The 20,235-nt window shown below is 45.5% G+C and overlaps 1 protein-coding gene across 1 annotated transcript; it reads right to left on the bottom strand.

The window, feature by feature from the left end:
• Positions 1 to 415: 415 nt before the first annotated feature.
• On the bottom strand, positions 416 to 16,203 carry EMP1 (epithelial membrane protein 1). Its single transcript, XM_008497017.2, has 5 exons — positions 16,065 to 16,203; positions 4,584 to 4,701; positions 2,983 to 3,085; positions 2,740 to 2,880; positions 416 to 2,140 (listed from the first exon to the last, which is right to left on the bottom strand). Exons 2-5 carry the CDS (start codon positions 4,659 to 4,661, stop codon positions 1,977 to 1,979), a joined length of 486 nt encoding a protein of 161 aa, XP_008495239.1. The 5' UTR covers positions 4,662 to 4,701; positions 16,065 to 16,203; the 3' UTR covers positions 416 to 1,976.
• Between the last annotated feature and the right edge of the window lie 4,032 nt (positions 16,204 to 20,235).

Below are 20,235 nucleotides of genomic sequence, written 5' to 3'. Positions count from 1 at the left end.
GACAGCTAGATGAAATCATGTGGCCCAGGCTTTGGGTCTCAGTTGTGCTGGGGGTTGGTCTAAGACATAATAAATCCTGCAGCATCTTAGGAACCAGCTTCTGCAGAGATGAGAGTCTGCTAGAGGGTGAAAGTACATTTCTAGCTCTTCTGCAAAGCCTGGCTCTAGGAGTGAGAGATACCATTGCTCACGCCATCTGCTAGGGCTTGCAGAGAGCCTGAAACAGGAACTCTTAAATGTTCTGCTTCCTCCACCCCTATGAAACAGGAAATCTCATATACATACAAGCAAGGACACGTGGTAGTTCTGCATAATTTTAAAGGAGCGTGCTTTAACTCAGTGGGAACAGGAAATGTTTCTGTTAATAAATATCCAAAACACTAATGAAAAAAACACCAAAGCAAAACTCATTATAATAAAGGGAATCAGATTTTATTTTTATACCCTCAAAGTTAAAAATATGCATTTCAAAATATTTACAATGACTATATATGAAATAACCTTTGTTAATAAACAGCAACATACAGTACTAGAATATAACCACCAAACTGACAAAGTCTACATAAAAAGAAAATGTAACAGAAAGAGAAAGAGAGAGAAAGAGAGAGAAAGAGAAGTAAATAGCATCCATGAGCAATCTGCACCTTCGTGGTTTTTTATACTCTCTGTTGTGGATGGAATCACAGGAAGTTTTAACCTCTTATACTTTATAAATGCCACTGTAACTGAGGTCCTTCAAACTGATAGAAATTTGTAGGTTGCAGAAGTACCACTGCCTTACTTTCCCATGCCAGCCTTTTACATGGGGACCTTGTATTACAGAGTGGACTTAAAATCTCTCAGCAACCTGGGGAGGTAGGTATAGTTTTATGGAAGAATTCGGCAGATGGAAAAGTACAGGGTTAAGTGACCAGCCGAAGGCTGTGAAGCAAGAACTCACAAGCCCTGCTTTATCTCTTCAAATCTCTCATTAGGGAATACATTTCCTCTGCTACCCTGTGTCATCTGCCTTTGAGATAAGCTGTGTCACAAGGTGGGGCTCCCAATTAATACCATGTCTCAAGTGACAACATGGGAAAAAAAAACCTGCCTAGAGGTAAGGATTTGTCTCTGTAAAGATCTATAATGTGGTGGTGCTGTTACCATGTTCTGGAGCTGAACAGAATATTTTAGTGTAGAGACACACCCAAACAACTGCCTCCCTGCATGTGCATCATTGAGCAACTGCATTCTCTGTAATTAGGACCCCTGTGTATCTTCACCCCCACATTTTATCTCTCTCTTTCTCTGTCTGTCTCCCTTCCTCCATCATCCACACCTGTATATTTGCCTTTCCTCCCTGAATTTGATTCAACAATGGGAATATCAAATAATAAACAGAGCAGCAAAAAAATCCCAATAAACTGCTGCCTTATTTCTTGAGATATTTTTATTACTAACTTAATCTGATTTCTATTGGGTTGTTTCTCGGTTTAATGTCTCTAACTTTCACATATGTGCATATACATATATATATATAAATGTAACAAAAGGCCCATCCCATTTGTTTGAATGGACAAAAAAGGAGCCATAAGCCTCAATGCCCAACCCACAAGACACACCGAAAGGTAAGTGAGAAGGGCTCTAGGAAGGGAAACAGATTTAGCCCTTGTTTTTGTGGTACTCTTCAATCATCACTGCTGAGTCTGAAGCTTTGTGAAGTTATGACATAACTTTGTATAATAAGACAACAGCAGTCTGGGTCACCTGAAGGTTTCTGGTGCAACAGCCCCAGGAACTGCTAGGCCAGTTGGAGTTGTTTCTCCCCGGTTTTGGAGGAGTTTCTTAGGATTCTAGCTTTGTTAGTGATTTTTCTGTGGTGGTGGCAGTAGTGATGATGGTGAGTGTTTCCATCTCTTTCTCTCAGCAATTCTTTCAGCAGAGCAATTCTTCCCCATTCCCAGTAGCCAACCCTCTCCCCTGGACACCCATCAGCCTTATTTTTTCCTAAGAACAAGGTAGAGGATGCCAATGATGAAACTGAAGCAAAAGCAGATCCAGGCCAGTATGAAGCAGTAGCCGTGGTGAGTATTTGTGGAGAAGGGTATCCGGCCTGTGAACCGAGCTGTGTAAATGGAGACTCCAATCAGAATGCAGAGCCCTGTGGGAAGGAGGAAAAGAAAAAGAGTTGGAAAACACACAGAAACCAGTATTGCTGCAGTACTTCTAAGGTGCTATCGTCCCCTGAGATAGTACTGCACATTTTGTGCCACAGAAGAAAGGGGCTGGTGCTCATAAAGCTTATTTATGGAGGACTGCTCTTGCAGATGTGATGCCATAAAGCACTCAGGTCTTTTTAGTGGGTGTCATGAAGAACAAACCTTTGATCGGATAAGATCTGTAGTAAGGTCTGCAGACAGTTTGGTGCTACATGCTGAAAACCATGAGCAGTAATTGTCTAGCTTATTATTTGCCTACCCCCCAAAATACTTGAACCCATTTTGTTGTCTTTCAAAGGTATTTTGCAAAACCTGCTGAGGTTTTCTAATGAAAATCTGTGAATATTTTCATTATCTACAGTAAAAACAAACAAACCAACTTTTCAATTCCTTGTTCCTTTGTTTTATAAAAGAAAAATGGGTTACTTAAAACTTTTAGCTGGCTGACAACCTCCCCTGATGGCCTTGTGAGTGTGAGGCTACTTGTGCTTGCAGAGGCAGTGGGATGCATGCAGAGCCACTGCAAAGCATCTATACTTACAGCAAACCAGCATGAAGGCTCCAGTGATGTAGAAACGTTTGCCCTTCTCCAGAGTGAAAAGCTGGACAATGAACATGATAAGTGCGATGACGGAAAATATGATTGAGAGGATCATAAATGCTTGCACGGTTTTGAGGGAAGCTGTGAATAGATTTGAGAAGGTCAGGACTCAGCCTTGTGTTCAGTATTGAACACAAATGCCCTGCAATTCATCACCACCATGTAAATGTAGATGAAACTTACCTTCATCATCACTATTAACTAGCAGGTCTACACAGGTTTTGTTGCACAGTTGCCAAAGTCCTGATGTGGCTGCTCCAAAGTTGGAAGAACCCACCATCCAAACCTGAAACAGGGTGAAAAGAGTCACATTGTGGGGGGGGTTGCCTTACTCTTCTGGCCATCTGTCAGACTAAAACAATAAGGGCAGCAACAGTAGTCCAAGTGACACAGGACAGAAAGATGAGAAATTCAACATGCATGGGCAGCAGCTGAACAGCCTGATCAGGCATGAGATGACACAGGTGAAACATCAGGGAAGTCTCTTCCCAGTGATAAGGGGGAAATAATTACAGAATCATTTAGGGTGGAAAAGGCCTTTAAGATCACTGAGTGCCACTGTAAACCTAATACTGCCAAGTCCTGCTAAATCATGTCCCTAAGTGTCACAGCAACATGATATGAAGACAGCTAAACTTTACATACTTACTTTGAAACACACCAAACACTTGTGCTACAGCTCAGTATATCAGCCATCTCCTGTCTTAAACATGACTATATAGGAAAGTGAGTTCTGAGTTCCTGAGCTAATTCTGAAGAGTAAAACATGGTACAATACAAACAATTCTGAAGCAGAGATTGATGCAGGTCTCTCAAAAAGGGAAAGCTCCATATATCTGTGTTGAATACATGAGGAGATCAAGTTAAAGAAACTGAAATCACTCCCATCATACTGTCTCCATGTCAAGGGGGTAGGGAGGCACTGTGAGGTGAGCAAGTCATCTAGGTTCCTGCAAAGAGCCCCTGAAATCCTCCCCAGAAGGGAGGGGGGTGTGTGGGGAGATCCTGTCTGCTCAGAGCAGGGAGGTCCTGCTGTCCCTCCTTACACCTGGGGTTGCTGCTGGGGGCAGCACTGGGAGCTGGGCTTGTGGCAACCCCCAGGGACAGGCACAGGGGAGCACCCAGTTACATGACAGCCTGGGAGACACATGAGGTGATGAATAATGGGTCAGAGCTGCCACCTGCAGAGCTCCCCTGTTCCTCATAGCAATCTCTTGGATGGAGAGTGTTGAGGTGCTGCTGGCTGGCTTTGGGGGTTTAGGACCAGGGGGCACCCGCTGTACCACCCTGGCTGCCTTTCTGCTTTGGGAGCATATGCATCACTGCTTCGTATTTACTCATGTCCATGAGTGGGTGTTATAGAATCATAGAATCATTTTGGTTGGAAAGGACCTTTAAGTTAATCAAGTCCAACTGCTAACCCAGCACTGCCAAGTCCACCACTAAACCATGTTCCTGAGCACCACATCTATACATCTTTTAAATAACTTTAGGGATGGTGACTCAACCACTTCCCTGGGCACCTTGTTCCTGTGCCTAACAACCCTTTCAGTGAAGAAATTTTCCCTAATATCCAATCTAAACCTTCCCTGGGACAATTTGAGGCCATTTCCTCTTGCCCATTCACTTGTAACTTGCGAGAAGAAACCAACACCCACCTTCCTTATAGAACTCACTTATAGAACTGAGCACCCATCCACCTGTTCTCCTGCCAGTCATATAAAAAGTGAGCTATTGCAGTGGAAGGCAACAGCCTTGTCTCATCTAGGGTGGTCTCTACTTACGTTGGAAATGGTGGAGACAAAGAGCATGATGACAGTGGCGATGTGAACCACAAAGATACCAGCCAGTAGCACCAACATCTTGGGTCTCTTCCAGGTGGTGTCACCGATACAGAGGGCTCTGGAGGAGAACAAAAACAGAGGGAGGAGGTGAAGGGAAGGGCTGAATCAAAGAATAGCATTGCTATGATCTTTATTTACATGTGAGAAGACAAGTTATCTTAAATCCATTCTGGAAGCATGCAGTCAAAAAAAAAAAAAAAAAAAAAAATTTCACTGAAATCTTTGTCAGAATCTGTGAGGGAGTTCTATAAGACATTAAAGAAAGCCTGGAAGTAAAGGAACCAGTTTGGGAGGAGATGCAGAGCAGGGGTAGTCAGCTTGGGGGCATTTTAAAAATAGCTTGAGTCTATACACAGGTTGCTTAAATTGATATGTGGTTATGTACAATAAAAACTATGTACTCCACGCCTACACTTCAGGACAAAGAGTTTTTGCCCACAGGATTCACAGAGGTCAGAAAATATTTTCTCTCCCTATTCTCCCTCTCACTCTGGTGGCACAGCCTCCTCCAGCTGGTCTGGGAGATGGAGAGGTGGTGTGGAGTGGAAGACTGTGAGCTCCTGCATGCATGAGGCTTGCATGGTGGTGAAGAGTAGGCTGGGGGGCTACCCCTACTCAGTGGCCCACTCCATGTGGGTATGTGAAGAAGAGAGTAACCAGAACAGAAACATCACTGGGGTGTTGTTGAGCAGAGGAAGATGCTTATGTTTGCAATTAAAACTGCCTGTTTCCCTGCTAAAATTAAAGAGACGCAGATCACTGCATATATAGTGTAATAAGACAATCTTGTAATGCAAATTCCTCTTTGGTTTGTTTTGGTGTTTTGTTTTTTTCCTCTGTAACCTGCATGCTTTTACATTTGGTAAGATTCACTGTCATTCAGGAACATGTGATTGGAAAGGGAAAGGAATGTACTTTATGTCTCATGACACTGTTTGTCAAGGCTGCTGACTTCTCCTCTGAAAATGCAAAATACCAAGAACAAATCTAGGCTGTGAGAGTGAGTGCAGACCAATCACAGAAAGTGAGTGAGCTTATTCCTCCTCCTTCCAGGCATTTATTAATACCAGTCACAGATCTCAGCCAGACATTTACTAGGTCCACTCTGACCAGTGAAAGATTGCTTCCTAGAAAGTTTCATAGGGCTGTGTTGCTCTTTTGTCTTTGTAGTACTGAAGAGCAGTATCAAGCATGTGCTTAATGTTGGCTGTCTTGTTATTTTGGTCCAGGTGACTCAGGTAATGCTGTCACCATTTGTACCGGGTGTGGTAACACTGTCATGAAACAAGACAATTACACTTTATTATGTCTTTCACACAAACTGTAACAAAAGCCTTTGTAAAGCCCCATGAGTGTGCTAGGTTTTTTTTTCAAGCAATAATTCCTTCTCCACTCCCATCTTTCCTCTCATTGTGGCCCAGTGTAGGAGTGTATTCCTGTAAGTAAAGTGCTGTGACTATTCTTTGCACTGCTTTGGATACATTTTCCCAAACCACAGTGGGCAGCCAGGCTTCTCCATTGGTGGCCTCTTGTCCAGTTCAGCATTAGCTGATGACCAGGAGGAATTCCTCGAGTTCAGGATCTCAAGCAACCTGTTAGATCACTCCTTCCACCCAAACAAGGCCATTCCTTAGAAAGACAGATTAGGTTTGGTGACTGGTCCTATCTCCTCAGCAAGAACTTGCCCACTATGAAATTTCCTTCCCCTGAGAGAACTCTCTGGAACTGTTTAGCTCTGTCTTACTGAACTTGGGATGGGCTTCCTTGTCTGCAGTGTCCTCACAAGCTCCTCATGCTCTAGGACTTGATTAGTCTGGATGGCCTGGTCACTGTGGTCCCCTCTTGTACTTTCCTTAGTGATGATCTTGGAGAAAGTACAGCCTTCTTAGGAGTTCTTTGACTGAAGTGACACTAATTTACAAATTCAGCTTTGCTAAAATCCAGGTTCTCAATACTATATGTAGACTACCACATTAATACACCCCATCTGAGCATTAAACCTCTTCTTTTCATTGACTGCAAAGGGAACGAGGATTTCAAAATGCTGAATGGCAATTGATATGAAAACTGAGAATCCACTGCTGTTGCCATGACTAGGGTATAAATCTGCAACAGATGCCTTGAATAGAGCTTCTGAGTCAAATCTTCAAAGCCATCCCTTCAACTACTTAGCCTTTTTTTCTGATTACCTTGGATCTTACAAAAACTGTAACTGGTGCTCTTGCCACCATAGTTTATTGGTGTGAATACACCAAATTGTGGTAAATTTGCCTGATCAGAAATATGGAAGAAATTCTTTACAGAGAGGCTGATCAGGCATTGGAATGGGCTGGCCAGGGAGGTGGTGGATTCTCTGTCCCTGGAGGTTTTTAAGAAGAGACTGGATGGTATGGTCTGGTAACCATGGCAGTAGTGGCTCATGGGCTGGACTTGATGATCTCAGAGCTCCTTTCCAGCATGGATGATTCTATGATTCTATGACTTTTCTGAACAGTGACGAAACTTTCTTCGTTCTTAGATGGATGTATTTTTCCATGGCCTCTTTAAAAACTAATTTAGCAGCTTTATTGCCAATTATTTTGCCTCAAAAAAAGCTCTGTACTTGAAGCCTGCTTTCACAACACCCTAAAAAACTAGAACAATGCTTTAAATGCATCTCCTGTTTGCATTCAGAAATGAAAGAAAAAAAAAAAAATCAAAACACCGCACACAGAACTTCAACAAATGCACTAAGAAAAAACCCAAGCCCTTTATTCCCTTTACTTTTTCTGCCCCATTCTCAGACTGCTTGAGAGCACCGTTAGTTCAGGTGCTTTCAGTGCACCTGCTTCCTGAGAAAGCCAGAACCTCTCCCTGAATACACACTCTATCAAATGCAAACTCCTATGGGGACACATGCTCACAGATTAGTTTTGATTCTTTGTGAGGTAAAGACCAAACCTCCCTCTCTATTCATTATCCTTTCCCTTCTTCTTCTCTCACTGCCTTTTAAATAAAACACTAGAGAACAAACCCATAGAAGCAGTAGGTGAACAAATGGCATTGAAATAGTATCCTCTCTGTCTCTGATGGTATGGCACAGATTTTTTCCTCCCATCAGACAGGGAAGCTGGTGGAGCATTGGTGACTGACGGATACTCTTTCCATTTTTTAAGCATGAGACATCTTTCTCTGCTACAGGGTGGGGTCACAATGCTGGAACAGTAAGACACAACTGCATACAAATGTCTTTCCTTTCATTCCTCTACCTAAACTGCAGCTGAATTTGGAGTTCATCAGGCTCTTCTTGGGCTATGAGTCAGTCTTAGCCTTCCTAGAGCTGCCAGTTTTTTCCATTGACTCATGCCAAAGCTTGCAAAACCACAATTATTTAACCCTGCAAGTGTTCAGGACTCTGGCAGAACTCTGGTAGTTTTAGGATTGCTACCTTGAGAACCAGTCAAGCAAATGCTTCTGAATCCTGCATTAAGACCCCTGGTGCTTCTTCCAGAGAAAAGACCCCAACTAAGCCAAGAAAAACTGAGCTGAGACATGAGAGTAGAATGACTACTGAAGTAGGGCAGGCTGGAGAGGAAAAAAGAGTGAAGGTCATGCACCTGCAAAACAGCCTGCATGAGTCAACAGAAGATCTTGCCCTAATCCCAGCAGACTGACTTTTCTTTTCCTGGGATGATGGATGAAGAGAAATAACAAGCCACAACAACAGTAACCATGAATAACAACCATAATAGCCACTTTCAGAACAACAAAAAAAAGCCTACAGACATGCATGACCAACTGTTATCTGTGTAGAGACTACTTCTCTGATCATGCAGGAGTACACAGACTGGGGAACAACACCTACTTCAAGTTCAAGCAGGCAAGCACTATCCATTAAAAACCAAGGCAAAGTCTTCTTGCACAGGCAAACTGTAGCCACCCATATCACCCCTCTGTCTACTTAAGTGTTTTGGACCCTTCTATCTGGAGGGCAGTACAGAGACGTGAGTCCTTGCCCTTGGTTTGCTGCTTAGCAAAGCATCAGGATGGAATGCAAAGTGCCACTTGGAGATAAGATAAAGGCCAACAGTATAGTACCTCAAATACAGGGAGTGGGTTACTCAAGAGAGTAAACTAGATTAGGTAGTGGTCCTTTGGTTCTGTCAGAAAGTTCACTGCAGTGAGAGGAGTAGAGGGAAAGTGTACAGGATGTTTCTGTAAGAATGATTGGGTTGTTTGGGGTGAAAAATCAGAGCACTCTCAACTAAACTGAAATATTTCAGACCTCAAGTGTGCCTAAGATATGTAGTTCATCTGACTTCAATTTCCATTCTTTTCTCTGAACTGGAGTTCCTGCTTGAGACAGCCTCTCTCAGGGTGAGTTGGTGAGGACTGCTCTGAGGGATGCTGACTGAGGGGAGAACTCAGCCAATAGCCCATGGCAGCCTATGATATCTGGGCAGGAGAGGACATCTAAATCACACTGCTTGTGAGCACTGTAGTGACTCCTGACTCTTCTAAAACTCAGTCTTTCATCTGAAGTCTGTTGCATTTAATACATTCAGTTTGTCAACAAAGAAAAGCTGGCATTTCAGGAAAAAAAAATGCTTTTGGCTAGAATGTCAACAAAAATCTCCATAGATTTTAAGCAACTGAAAGAAATTCTACCTTCTCCAGTTGCCACCACGGAATATAAGGATTGCAGTACAGTGGTCTGTTTCACCCAATACGCTGTCTCTGATGTGGCAGTAGGAGGTCCACTATTTAGAGAAAGTATATGAACCTGACCACTGTCTGAGGTGGCACTGAGTCACACCAGGAATACAGGTGGTTTGAAGCAGGACTAAGGACACTTGGAAAGGAAGGGAGAAATTGGAGAGGGTAGGACAGACAGCCACAAACTGACACCTCTGTCACTGGTGGATTCCTCAGCAAAAAGCTAACTACAAACAGCAATGCTGCCGTGATGCTACCAGTAAAGAAAACCTCAGGGTGAGATAAAAACTTCTGCAGAATTATCAGAATGCCTTTGACTGCTGCCTTTTGACTGAGCTGAGGCCCTGATCACATCTTACCCCTGCTACAACTGCAAGTGTCTCCTTGACACTGTGTGTGATAACAGCATGAGTCCTCATCATGCTCAGGGTCATTTGACAGGATGCAAAGATGTGAAGATCTCTGTGATATTCTGGTGGCATGGTGACTCTGGACCAATCACAATGTTACTAGAAAGCTAATGACAACTTTAAACAACCACAGTGAAGCATCTTGCTTTTGCCCTTTGTTCTAATCCTTGTTTCAGATCCAGCTGAATTCAGAGCCCTTGCTGACTCCAGACTTTCGTAAACCACTGTATGCCAGCACTGCTGTCAACAACCTGGTTATGACAGTCTGGCCTGGCTCAATTTACAACTCAGATACTTTTTATAGACATGTGCATGAGTAGGCTGGTGCCTCTGGGAAGAGATTTCATGTGTGTGGGAAAAAGGTTGGGCAGGAGGTGTGTGTGGGCACATGGAGACCTTTGGAGACTCCAGTTTATGGCAGTGAGAAGATTTTGTGCATGTGGTGACCACACAGGGTACACTGAGGCTGTAAAAGTATCAGATGAATGCCAAACAAAAGGAAAGTGCTGAGTAGCCTGAGGGGCTACAACTGAAAATAAGCTTAACTAAATGGAAAACTTTGGTTCTTGGGAAGCATTTCCTGGTGGTATGGTCTCCAAGGGATCAGAGGGAATTGCCTTCCCAAGGGAGCAGTAAAGCCCCAGTATGTGAGTAATTTCTTGTAAGATCAGACAGAGTCTTCAAGAATCCACCCTTGGTAATAAACCTTCACTTGCTGAGAGATGCAAGGGGGGGGTCACAAAAGATGACACACCAGGGTTTTCCAGCTCTCATGCTCATGATTCATCTGAGAGCGGGGAAATATCAAAGTTCCTAGGGCAGACACTCAGAAATTGGCATTTTCTCCAGAAGGAACCACCCTGGAGCTCTCAGCCATGTGACAACATCAACAGAAACTCCAAAGCTCGCTTGGTAGTAGGAAGAGAAAGAAACAGATGCCTGGGAGCTGGCAGGGAGCCAGCAGGCATTGCTGGAGGAACACACTGTCACTCCTTACATTAGACATGCCAAGGAAGGGCTGGGAGTGATGGGCAGCAAGAGGACAGGGTAGGGAATGGGACCTCAGAACTCATAGAAGCACAGAAGCGTCCCTCTGCACCTTTGGAGGTGTGATGGGGAGCACCCTCTCCCCTCAGTGTCTTAGATGGTCCCTGGGTGGGTTAAATAGATACATGAGATGCTGGGACTTGCAGGGCTTCAGACAAGATGCCAAGATATGTGAGAAATGTTTGTGGGAGGACTGATGATCTGGGTGATGACGTGGTATGTGTAAGGGTGTGCATCTGCAGCCCTGCGTGGCTCCCTCTATGAATGGGAGAATGCACCTGGGGCTTCCCTGTGAGTGGAACTGAACCCTGTGTGTGAGCCTGTGCCTGTGTGCATGTTCATGAGTGGCTTCCTAATGGGTTCGTGTATCTGTCTGTGTGGCTTTGACACTGACAGGGCCCACTCGGGAGAAACCATTGGACAGGAAAGGTTCAGGTTACACTGTGGTGTAAGCAAAAGAGCACAGACAATTTCTGGTGGGACCTCCTGCTCTTCCTCCTTGCCACAGCCTTTAGATAGAAGTGGAAGGTCCATAGAGCCCACATCAGTTGTGCTTCTGGCTGCATTTTAAAATTAAAACTCCAGTTCTCTGATTTATATAGACAGTTTTGTAAACATCATTCTTTTTGTTTTCTAAGGGAGGGTAACTGAAAAAGAAATGGCTTCTTATCAGATAGCATCCCTCTCAAGACTGCTAAACCTCTGAACATGCCAGTACAGCCTATGAAACACCAAGGTCAATTTGACTCAGGTATCTAAAGAGCCCTAGCATTTGGATCAGTCTGCCTCCAGGTGCCCTTGTTCCTGCTAGCCAGCTTAGAAAATACTGTGCAGGATTAAATTGCAAAATTGTGTGATAGCTCCTTCTTTCAGCCCATAGTGCATGAGTGATGGACTGCAGGGAGTAGGAGCATGAGAATAAAGCACAAGCAAGAGGATGCTGTGCAGCCTGGAGTTAGTCAGTGCTCTGCACAGGGTGAGGTAAAGGTGACCCTGAGGTAAAATGCCCCGTCTGGCTTTCATGGGGCTTCTAACACCTGTGATTTGAATGTATTGGCAGAACACTATTAAGGTCTTTCTAGCTCCTTTTACACATGTGTAAATGGCTGTCCATGAGGTATCAGGAACTCCCCTTGTTGAGGCACACCACACTGGACTGGCTGCATCTGCTGGAGGCCACCTAGTAGGCAGGTTAGATCACCTGCTTGAGCTGGCATGACCACTGCCTGTCGCAGAGCCCAGCTTCCTTCAGCAGTAATACATGTTTCCAGAGCTGGTCTTCAGCAACCCACTGACCAGCCTGCTCCAGCTCTTGCTCCCATGGCTCTCAGGGTCCTTTCCAGAGGATTGCTGAGGCCCACAGGGGAGATATCTCTCAGGAATGAGAAGAATGCGGACACTGGACCCAGCCGTGGCAGCTGCTTTCACAACTCCCCTCCTTGAGCAGACTCTGCCCTGTGAGGGCAAAAGGACAGCAAAGGCCCTCACCTTGGATTCCCTCCAATCCAAATGTAATTCCAGGTGTCCCCATGTTGGAAGAGCTAAGCCTTCAGCATGAGTCACTGCTCATCAGCCGTCAGCCACTCCAGTCCTCAGAGTTCATCACGTTTCTCTGCAGGGCTGGGGATGACCTAGCCCAGGACCTGTCCTTGGACTCTCCTTGTGGGTGTCCCCCCATGCCTGCAGTACACATTGGTTTTCATACAAAAATGGGATACATTTGAATTATGAGGTTGGAGAACTGTGGGGTCTGGAGCTGAGTTGTCCTAGCCTGTCCTTCCCTGCCATGACAAGGCATGGGCTCAATTTGGTCTTGCTCAGAGAGGGGCTTCCCTGTATTCTCTGCCCTGCTGCAAACAGTTAAGGAGGAGGAGGGTGCATAGAGCTGCAAATTTGGCAAGGATTTCCTTTGTTCATTGTCCAGCTGTTTTAACTCAGGAGGTGCTTTCCAAAAGTCTCCCAATGAGGTTTGAAAAAACCAGGCTCCAGATTGCAGCCCCCAGATGTGCTGCTTTGCTGCCCTCCCAGCAGCTGTAACAGCAGAAAGCGACTCAAGAAAGGAGGCACTCCAGACTTCCCTCTGGGCAAATGATATGGGGAACTGCTGCTGGACCCTGTGTCATCTGGTAGGATGACTGGGTGCAGACTGGCTCTGACAGAGGATCTTCATGGTCACATTTGATCTGGTGCTTCAGCACATTTGTACAGGACTAGTATTACAGCACTGTGGTTACCAGTTAGTTATCAGTTCTGGCAGAGGCTGTCAAAAGAGCAGGGCCACAGAGAAGAACCTCAGTTTCTGTGCTCACTGCTTTGCCTCAGCAGAAAAGACCCATGAAGTACTAAGGATCCATCTTCTGATGGGAGATAAAAGATTTCCTTCTTTGGCCCTCCCTTTTGGATGTGTAAAAGAGCACCACTGGCTCTCCTTCTTTTCTCTTTCTTGAAGGAAGGTTAAGGAAATATCATTCTTCAGTCCTTTTTTATTACTTTTTTTTTTTTCCAGGAGAATGGAGTAAAAAAAAAAAAAGGGGGAGTGCCACACCCTGCAGCCTGTGTTGTGCTGGGTGACAGCAGGGTCACCTCCCTGCTGAAGGGCACAGGCACAGGAGCCCCTTGAGATAAAATGGATCTAGTAGTGCTATCTCTTGCCTTGTGGGGCATTTGAGTATCCCAGGGCAAACTCCAGTTTGACATCAGGCGTCTCCCCTTTCACCTCTGGGTGTAGCACTCAGTGAAGAGAGCACCTGTCCAGCAGCTGAATAGAGCTGGGTTGGTAAGCAAGTGGAAGTGTATCATAAAAAGGGTATCATGGCTGCTGGGGGGGCGCTGCTGGGGCTTGTGAAGCCCCGTGGTAGTGGGCAGGGCTAAGGAAGAAGGGCTGTGCCCCACCCACCCCTTCTGCTTTTGCTGGGGAATCTCATGCAGGTGCAGGCTGAGTGCCACGTGCCAGCCTTGCAGCTGGGAAGGTGACAGAGGGAAGGATTCGTGCTTGCAGCAAATCTCCCCCATCTCCTTATAGACAAGGCCCCTGAGGTGGGTTTTTAACTGAAAAACCACCAGCTATTATCAGCAGATCTCCCAGAACTGTTTCAAAATAAAATCCCTGCTCCACCCCAGGCCACCGAACAGTAATTGCTGCATGCACTTGCATTACTCTCTCACTGCAAAACTCAAAGACCACCGGCTAGGCCAGCTGGGCTGGTTTTCCAAGCCCAGCACTCTTTGTCCTCAGCAGGGCACTGGAGAGTACTAATAACCCTGCAGCTCTGAGGCACCCACTCCAAAATTGGGTGTTTCTCCACCAGATCCCAAGTCTGTCCTCCATGAATGTGTCCTTGGGTGTGGTTCGACTCCATCTCTCTCAGATGTCTACCTTGGGATGGGGTGTGCCCAGTGGAGATGTCCAGCTCTCACACCAGGGCAGGCTGGATGAATGGCTCAGACTGTGACACGTGTCTGAATGGTTTGTCATAGCCAAGGGGGGCAGGAGGGTGTCTTCCAGGGAGCCTTTAGGAGGAACTTTTTAGGTGGGCGTGCAGTGCCTTGCATGGAGGAGCTGCATTTCAGGGTATACTTCCAAGGCACTGCAGTGTTAGTGCTAGTAAGATACCTCAGTTTTGATCCATTTCCTATGCTGATTCCCAAGCCACTTTTAAGCCCACAGTCTTACAGTGCACACAGTCCCCAGGTTTGGCAACTATGTGAGGTGGGCTGGGTGGAGGCCTTCAGCTGAATTAAACCCCTGTTATCATAGGAACAATAGGTAATGAGTTCCAAGTTTTTACTTCATGCCCAGCTCCCTCAGAAAAGAATCTCACTCTGTCCAGAAATGTCACGTGGGCAGTTCCTGGGCAAAGCTGCTCTCACAGGTGCCTTGAGGAATTCCAAAGCCTTTAAGTGAAATTTGCTCTGTGGCCATATTTTTAAATCTATTTATTTAAACTGATTTCATTGTTAATCACTGTAAATGGCAACTTCCAGAAATGCTTTCTACCCAGACTGATTGCTGACTGCTCTGGAAACACTTGCTACCTCAGTCAGCTTCCCTTCCACTCAAACACATCTATGTCTCAGGCAGGAGGCACCCCTGCAAAACTGAGCTTCCAGCAAGAAGACCAGAGGGGATCTCAGAATTCACAGAATTCACCCTTCAGCTACAAAATTAAGGTCAGCTCAGCTTCTTGGCCATTCACATAATAACTGTCCACAGCACCAGCCTGAGCCCCAACCATTCCCAGCAGGACTGGGCTAAATACTGTTTTAATCTTTCTCAGCTCTATGAAACCATGCAGGGGCGGGCTGGGTTCCTGCAACAGGAACCAAAGCCTGGTGCCAACAAACTGAGTTGCTTCTCTCCCTTTCTCAGACCTCAAAAATAGTTCAGGGGTTTGACCGCAGGATACAAACCACAGCAGATGAAGTAAGAGAACTGGTGAAGGAGGAGAGGGAGGGGGAGGTTTCATGGCAAAAGGCAGGTGAGTAGGGAAAATTGTTTTTTGCAATCCTACACTTCCCATCAGTGCTTCCCCTCATCACACCTCACCGTGCAGCCCATGCTGCTCTTAGCACATCCATCAGCTTCCTCAATTTGCCTCTCTGTGCTCCCTGCTCCAGGGTCTGAGATGCCAAGGAAGGCATAGCGCGCATTTCTACCCATCATGTGGCTTTGCTTAAGAGCTGGGGCTCGACTTCAGCCTCAGAAGTCAGGACCCCAACAGAAAAAGTGAGCTCCTCCCCACTGTACCCCAAAGCCTGCACCCTTGGGGCCCCTCAAACTTCCCTTGGAATGATCATTGCTGTTTTAAATTAAAGCTTGGCAAACTACCAATGGAGGGGGGAGAGACAGGCAGAAAAATACAAGGGAGAGCCAGAAATGCTGAACCAGCAGCCCTAATTTGGAGCAGGCGTTTTCCCACGTTTGTAAACAATGCTGATCTGAAAGTGCCCTGGAGCTGGTACACCCGGGCTGGCCCAAGTTGGGCACCCAGGGTGAAAAAGCAGGGTGAATGCCCTGGAGGTGAAAATAACATCTCTGCTGCCAGCACTCTACAGTTGCAACCGGGGCAGCTTGCAGTGTTCCTTTGCCGTGTAATGCAGCTGGATTTCAAAGCAAAAGCTTTGAAAGATGTGACCCGGAGCAAACTCATGCAAAGTTGAAGAGAAGTGGCAGAGCAAAGGAAGAAAAACAAACTGGAGGTGCTGGGTAAGGGGAGCAGCCGCCAGTGAGGGAGAAAAGTTGCTGAGGATTTTCGAGAGCAGCTCTTACCGTGTGGGCTGGGACCGGTCCTGGCACCTGTGGGAGCAGGAGTGTGCTGGGCTGCTTGTGCTGATGTCCTGAAGCGCTGAGCTGTAGTGAAGGGGAGTGACCTGGTGGTGGTTTAAGTTTCCTCCGGTGGTGCGGGAGGGTGGTGTCTTTCCACTGTTTTAAAGGAGTTACTATGAATCAGTCTGGCTTTAAAGAGAGGCAGAAAAAAAAAAAAAAAAAAAAAAAAAAAAAAGAAAAAAAAAAATTAATGAGCTACGCCCTGCTTTGCTGGCAGGGCGTCAAGAGTCACTGGGAGGAAACCAGCGATTCAAAGAAATCTGTGCAGGGCTGCGTCTGACTCAGTGTGCAGTACCGAGACCGCAGCCTGGAAAAACGACTGACGCTGTTCCAGCTGAGTAATAGAGGCCCACAACAGCATCTGTTTATAAAAATGAACTTCTGGTTGTCATAAAAAGAAAAATGTATAGTTACAAATGTGGCAACGGGACTTCAGCAATACAATCACTCAAACAAACAAAAAGCTGGTTGGCAGGGGGTATGGGGAGTCTGGGTGAGTCATGGCATCCCCTCCCGGTCTGCTCAGAGAGACATCACCAAAGTTGGCAGAGTGAAGGAATATAAACTGAGCCTCTGGGGTTGGCACGGATGAAAATTTTGGGAATATACCAAGGAGCAGAGGTGTTAAAAATGCAGCTCTGGCCTGGTGGTGGCTTTGGAGAAAGATGGCCAGATGGTGGTGGCTTGTTTCCACTAAGAGAGAGCAGGCAAGGAAGATGAAATAAGGAATTTGTGATTCAGAGTTTTCTGAGGTCAGCATTTCTTGTCCTCTTAAAGACTTCTAAAAATAGATCCTTTATATTTGCAGAAAACTGACTGATGTAGTTGTCTTGTGGATGCCATAGGCAAGATTGAGTGGGGATGTGCTTGAGATGTGGGTAAAGGGGGAAGAGCTTTGTCCGAAAGCATCTGGATTAAAATGAGTTTCATATTGTGATAGAGTTGGTGATCTGCTACTGCAAGGAATCTGCCTTTTCAGAGATTCAGGAAGAGATAAGCAGATACTGATAAATTACCTGGCAAAGGCCTTTACCACTTTAATAAAGAGGACACTGGATTGCCTTTATTTGAAAGACAAAGCTAGTGCTCTTTGAAGTCTACACTGTTTTTCAAATTATTCTTTCTCCCTGGTGCTATTGATATGTGTCAGGTCTAATTTTAGACTATAGCAACCTGCTTAAAACCAGAGATGTGGACAGAACAGCAGCAAAGATAGCACATGTGGTGGGACAGTACATTGTACCCAGACAGTCCCATGGGAGTTTCACGACTGATGGAAAATAGACAAATTTTTGTTCCCTGAGGATGGAGTAAGCCTAACTGCATTTAATAAATATGGGTAAGGACATGCTTCTTGGTCATATTTATAAAGACAATATCCAAGGAAAAGAAAATACATTTGCTTACCATGCAGGAGGAGCTGGTACTTGCCTTGAACTGCACTGCCCATTTGCCCTTTCCTGTTTTCCCAGCAGTTTATTGGAGTGAGGGATGCCCAACTGCACATAAAATACTGGAGTGCACCACCCCAAAGCAGACTCATTGGCCCATAGTTCACCTGTGGTGGAGCATCTTCTGCCCCAAGTTCATAAGTGATTGCCCACTCTCAGAATTACTTCTGTGAGACCCAGCAGCCAAAACACCTGCATCTAAAATGCACTCACATGGGGCAACAACAGTGGAGCCCCCTAAGAAGATAGCTATGGAGTGACCTGTGACTGGCAAAGCATTTGACCAGAGCGAGCAAACTCATTTGGTACATATTGCTCCATAGGCTGTGTGGCTGTGTCAGGCACTGGCTAACATCAGAGGCTTTGCAGGCAGGCAGTGGGGTTCTGCAGTGTCAGCTTGCCCAAGGGGGAGTTACTTCTTAGCTCTCCATCTGGAAATGTTGGTGCCCAGCCAGTAGAGTAAAGAAAAGCAACCAGACAGGCCACATAGGCTGTGACTGTGGCCCCAGAAGAGCATAGGTACCCTGCCAGCAATTGGCTTCATCCCTGTTGCTATACCTGTCAAGCCAGGTATGAGAGGGGGAAACGGCGAGTGTCAAGTAAGCAAAGGTGCAGATTGCTGCTCCTGTATATGAGCAGTGGTGGCTGGGGGCAAGTGAAGAAACCCTCCTAATGTCATCATACAATGAGGTGAAGGGAGAGCTCAGCTCCCACTGAGAAGACTGGTAGCTCTTTGGGATATTTCCATCTAGCATCTGGACAAGGCGATGGGTTAGAAGTGGGAGAATTTCCTGCCAATACATAAAGGTAGGAGAACATTTCAAGCTGGTAAGATTTGTCATGTTTTCTGCAGCTGTTTTTCTGTGAATGAAGCATTAGCTCAATAAGCCTTTATGTGTGTGACAGATAACCAGGTGTATCCACCCATCCAGAGGAGAAGCTGGTCCTTCCGTGTGCCTCTGGCAATTTCTCCCTTTAGGGTGTGTGGTTTTCACAAGGCAGGTTGCAATAGAAAACCCATGACGTGAAAAATCTCATCATAGGACCAAAATTCTTGAGCATGCTGCCAGTTTGACACACTAAGGTTGAATTGCCTAAGATCTCCACACCATAGTCTGTGGTGTCACTTGACTCAAGCACCACTCATTTCACAGACTTTCCTGAATTCCTATAACCAACTAATAGGAGGTGGTCAGCTCAAAACCATGAGAACTTAAGCTATGGGAATCTGGACTGGCATTTCCACAGGCAGTGAGAGGGTGTAGCTTTCCCATGCACACCATGCCTTCACTGAAGCTCTTCCCAAACAAACAGCTCGCAGCTGCTCCTATGCCTGCTTGTTTTGCCATGCCCCACACACTTCCAGACATCACTATTGTGTTTGAAGAGTAGCCATTGGTGTAACAAGATGAGCATCCACAGTGACATTGGGCAACACAAACACAAAGCTTTAACAAGCCCAGATCAAAGGAGGAATAGATGATAAGGAGTGGGAGATGGGATGGGTAGTTAGGAGGGCTGGGAGAGGCGTGGCCTGCCTCAGCTGGAGACATCCAGAACAGATTGCTTCTAGAGAGGGAGATGCCAGGGGGAATGGGCCATGGTCACTGCACTTTCTTCAAATGCCAGAATCTATGCTTGGGAGAAGTCTATAGCTCAGTTCCCATGCTCTCTGGGATATTTTCAAGTGCAAATTCAGCAGGAATTCAACATATGCTATTTGGACATAATTTTCTGGACAGCTATCTGCAGACACACATTGCATATTAAGCCCACCCCACCCTAAGCAGCATGACTTTCTACCTAAAGACACTTAAACTCTTTCCTTTCTCTTACATGTGCTCTTTACTCTGTTCAGCATCCTACTGGCTGCTAGCAGGACAAGTGAAAATTATATGCTCCATGGTGTTTGCTATTTCTCTGCTTGTCATGACACGGAGAAGGCGGGGTTGAGTCTGAGCTAACATGTGGGTTTAAAAAAAATAGAAACCAACAAGTTTCATACTGTTCTGTAGTGGTGTAACTGATGTGTTTGTCTGTGTATCCCGGGGTTATCCATGTGACACAGTAAGTTGCAGAGACATACCATACATCACAGAGACATATGATGAAGTGCATTTGTCATGCTTGACCTTGCAGGGATTCAAATGTGAGCATTCATCCACTGGAGAGGAAAGGAAAGGGCAATGGTTCCCTTATTTATAGCTTCACTCAGTTGTTCTGAGGAAGCAGATATTAGAAGTCACACCTTTATGGTTTTGGTTATTTCTCTAATGTGTTTTGTCGTGTTCCTGTCCCCCCAAGGACTGCTAGACTTCCAGTACTCAGGGAAGCTGACTTTACAAGCTTTGTGGTACAAGAACAGAGTGAATTGCAGTCAACACTGAAGAGATGTAGCTCTTCCTGTGCACAGTATGGGTTTTGGTTTGGTTTTGGTTTTGGTTTTTTTTTTTTGTTGTTGGCAGGGATGATCTCTGCTCCAAGTACTCTGGAAAACTATGCAAAATAAATAGTAAAACAAAAAAACAACTGCAGAAACAGCTGCAACTGTTTTTTAAAAAAAACAGTCAGGACTGCCAGACTGTCTGATCTTTTGAAAGTGAGTGACAGGTACAGAGTTGAAAATGCCCTGGATTTATAGTATTTATGTAGGAATGGTTTGT

This window comes from Calypte anna, chromosome 1, assembly GCF_003957555.1.
Source record: "Calypte anna isolate BGI_N300 chromosome 1, bCalAnn1_v1.p, whole genome shotgun sequence".
Classification (NCBI taxonomy): Eukaryota; Metazoa; Chordata; class Aves; order Apodiformes; family Trochilidae; genus Calypte; species Calypte anna.
Note: the sequence above shows the minus strand (reverse complement) of the source record. Positions and strands in the feature narration are given on the sequence as shown.